Source organism: Carlito syrichta, unplaced genomic scaffold (genome assembly GCF_000164805.1).
Source record: "Carlito syrichta isolate Samal-C Ts95f unplaced genomic scaffold, Tarsius_syrichta-2.0.1 Scaffold313461, whole genome shotgun sequence".
NCBI lineage: Eukaryota > Metazoa > Chordata > Mammalia > Primates > Tarsiidae > Carlito > Carlito syrichta.
This window is the reverse complement of record NW_007257557.1, coordinates 26937-30504: the sequence shown is the minus strand read 5'-3', so window position 1 is coordinate 30504 and position 3568 is coordinate 26937. Positions and strand designations below refer to the sequence as shown.

General features: G+C 47.7%; 1 protein-coding gene across 1 annotated transcript in view; it reads right to left on the bottom strand.

The window, feature by feature from the left end:
* Window positions 1–418: 418 nt before the first annotated feature.
* ADAP2 (ArfGAP with dual PH domains 2) overlaps window positions 419–3568 on the bottom strand; it is a 29941-nt gene continuing 26791 nt past the window's right edge. Inside the window, exons 9-10 of the mRNA XM_008070503.2 lie at window positions 2968–3196; window positions 419–952 (exon numbers count right to left, since the gene is read on the bottom strand). Coding sequence (XP_008068694.1) covers window positions 918–952; window positions 2968–3196 — 264 coding nt within the window. The 3' untranslated portion in view covers window positions 419–917. The remainder of the gene's footprint in view (window positions 953–2967; window positions 3197–3568) is intronic.

The window sequence follows — 3568 nt, the reverse complement described above, 5'->3', positions numbered from 1 at the left end:
GCATGTATATCCTAAGAACAATAACATTTTCCTATACAAATACAGTATAATTATCACAGTCTTATAATACTATTAATATACATCCATATTCAAATTTCCCCAATTATCTCAATTAAGTCCTTTACAGTTTTGTTTTGTTTTTTGAGTTGGAGTCTCACTCTGTTGCCCAGGCTAGAGTGCAGTGCAGGCTCACAGCCACTGCAGCCTTGACCTGCTGGGCTTAGATGATTCTTCCAAGTCTTCCAAGTAGCTGGAACTACAGGAGTGAGCTACCATGCCCAGCTTATTTTTTTATTTACTGTAGAGACGAGGGCTCACCAAGTTGTCCAGGCTGGTCTCGAACTCCTGGGCTAAGGCAATCCTCTCGCCTTGGCTTCCCAAAGTGCTGGGATTACAGGCTAAGCCACTGTGCCCGGCCAGCTGTTTTTTTTTTTAATCCAGCATCATGAATTGCATCTGGTTGCCATGCCTTGGTCTCCTTTAATCTAGAACAGTTTCCCAGACTACCTTATTTTTCATGATATTGACATTTCCTGAGAGTCCAGGCCAGGTATTTAGCCGAATATCCTTGTGGATTTGTCTGATTATTTCCTCTTAGTTAGATTCAGATTAAACTTTTTGGGGGGTGGGGGCAGGATGCCACTTGCATGATGCTTTGGGTACCTTTTCATTGCAATGTTTCCATTTCAGATGTGAGAAAGCTATGGGCCTTAAGGACATTTCGACCCTGCATGTGTATGGAGGAGAGGGGCAGATGTGCCCCCAGAGTGAGTAGTGGGGAGGGTCCAGGCAGCTGGCAGATAAAGCCACAGCTTTGGTTTTGGCAGAATGCTGGGAAACCAGGGCTGTGGTGAGGGCTTCTTCTTCCCATAGGAGCTCTGGGTGTTCAGTGACCAGCTAGTCCCTCAGCCGATAGGTCACCTGCTGCTGCAGCCACTCTCTGTTGATGCAGCTGCAAGGGAAACAAGAAGAGGGCTGTTGGAGATGCCCATGTCAGTGCAGTCCTACTGGAGAGAAGGGACAGCAAAGGGACAGGCGTACAAAGCCAGAGTAAAAAACAGAATGAAGGCTGGGCACGATGGCCCATGCCTGTAATCCCAACACTTTGGGAGGCTGAGGCAAGAGGACTGCCTGAGTCCAGGAGTCTGAGAACAACCTGAGTAACATAGCAAGACCTCGTCTTTATAAAAAAAAAAAAATTAGCTGGGTGTGGTGGCACATGCCTGTAGTCCCAGCCACTCAGGAGGTTGAGGTGGAAGGAGTGAAGGTCAAGGCTGCAGTGAGCCATGATCGTGCCACTCACTCCAGCCTGGGCAACAGAGTGAGATTCCAACTCAAAAAAAAGAGAGGGTTGGGCACGGTGGCTCATGCCTGTAATCCCAGCACTTTGGGAGGAGGAAGCAAGAGGATTGCCTGAGTCCAGGGGTTTGAGACTGGCATGAGCAATTTGGCGAGACCTCATCTCTACAATCAATAAAAAAATTAGCCAGGCATGGTAACGTGCTGCTGTAGTTCCAGCTACTTGGAAGGCTGAGATGGAAGGATTGCCTGAGCGACTCAAAAAAAAAAAAAAAAAAGGAAAGGGGAAAAAAAAAAAAACAGAATGAAAGAACGAGAGATAGAGGGGCAGAGGGGACACACATACCAGAAAAGGAGAAAAAGCAGAGGGAGAGAGACAGAGAGAAACCGAGAGAGACTCACATACACAGGTCCACGGAGAAAAGACAGCACCACCTAGGAGGTTTCACTAGCAATTTGCAAGTCAGTTTCTGTGGCTGGTTGGCTTTGGGATTTGGGACAGTGAAGAGAGTCTGTGTTTGCACTGGTCAGACTCAAAGGTCACAAAGGTTTCCCCCAAGGGGTTGTACAGGGCCATCTGCTCAGTCAGTACTTTTCCAAGCACAGAACTTCTCCTTTGTGCCCCAGAAACCAGGCGCAGAGCCAGGAGTTTCCTGCTCCAGCTCAGCATGTCTCTCCTTTTTTCATGGGGCTGTCGGCATTGAGGGAAGCCCTTTGGTGACACATCTGGGGTGAGGAGGAGGAAAGGAGAGAAACAGACAGAAGGGAGGATCCAGAGCAAAGGAGACACTAGAAATAGCCTTCCCTCTGGAATGTGAAGGAATCCAAAGTCCCAGGAGCTGCCCAGGGGGTGTGACCTTAGCTAATAATAAGGCCAGAGTTTTCTCATGAGAAAAGGGATGGGGAAGAGTAGAGGGTGAGAGAGGCTCCTCAGCTTCTAGGCTGCTCAGAGTGTAACAGCATCAAGGGTTCTGCCAGGGCCAAACTCCCTGGAGAAAGACTGTAAGGAAAACTTAGGGTACACAGAGGGGGCTTAGTGATTGAATGATCTTTCTCTTTTCATTTTTTTATAGAGTTGGGGGTCTCATATTGTTATCCAGGCTACACTCGAACACCTGGCCTCAAGCAATCCTCTAGCCTTAGCCTCTCAAAGTGCTGAGATTACACATGTGAGCCACCGGACTTGGCCTATAATTAAATTTGCTAATTTTTTTTTTTTTTTTAGAGACAGGGTCTTGCTCTGTCATCCAGGCTAGGGAGCAGTGGCACGATCATAGTTCACTGCAGCCTAGAACTCCTGGGCTCATAGGATCCAGTCTCTGGGCATCTCAGCCTCCCAGTAGCTGGGACTACAGACATGCACCACTACACCCAGCTAAATTTTAAAAATTATTTGTAGAGACAGGGTCTCAAACTCCTGGCCTCAAACAATCCTCCTGCCTTGGCCTCCCACAGCACTGGGACTATAGGCGTGACCCAGCACACCTGGCTTTGAGGGGACTTTCTGGCAGTAACAAGCATGGTCTGCTTTTCTTTGGCAGGAGGAGAGACAAAGACAAGATCCTAGTCAGGGCTCTTTGGTGGTATCATAGCTGAACCTGGGTGAAGAAGTCCCCTTCTGTCCTCTGTCTTTGGACAAAAGAATAACCCCCAGTTCCTGCTTCTTACTGAAGAGATTGAGGGGCGTCAAAGGGTGGGACAGGACATCTCGCAAACTGTCCAGCCATTCCTGCTGCTCCTTCTCGCTGGGGCAGGTGAGAACGAATCTCCGCTCAGGGGTGACGATGGTGAGGCCAGCTTTCCAGCGATTCCCTCGGATGCCCTTGGGCAGGTCTTCATATACTTCATACCCCTGCTCATTGCTCCCCAGAAAAACCTGGCCCTGCTCAAAGGCATCCTGAAAATAGAGGTACAAAGTCAGCCCCCAAGCTCTATTTGGGGAAAGGGGTATGAGGATCCCTACTGGGATTTCTGCTAGATGGGATCCAGAATTTGAAATATTAAAAACCCTAAAATAAATCACACACATCATCTGTTAAAAAGATACTTAACATTTATGGAGAGTTTACTAAATTAAGCAAAAGGAATTTAAGTGTTTTATATATAGTAACTCTTATAATCATCATGGCAGCCTCTGAAGAAGGCTTCATTTATTTTATTTTATTTTATTTATTTATTTAGAGTTGGAGTCTCACTCAGTCACCCAGACTGGAGTGCAGTGGCCATTCCCGGCCACCGCAGCCTCGACCTGCTGGGCTCCGGCGATCCT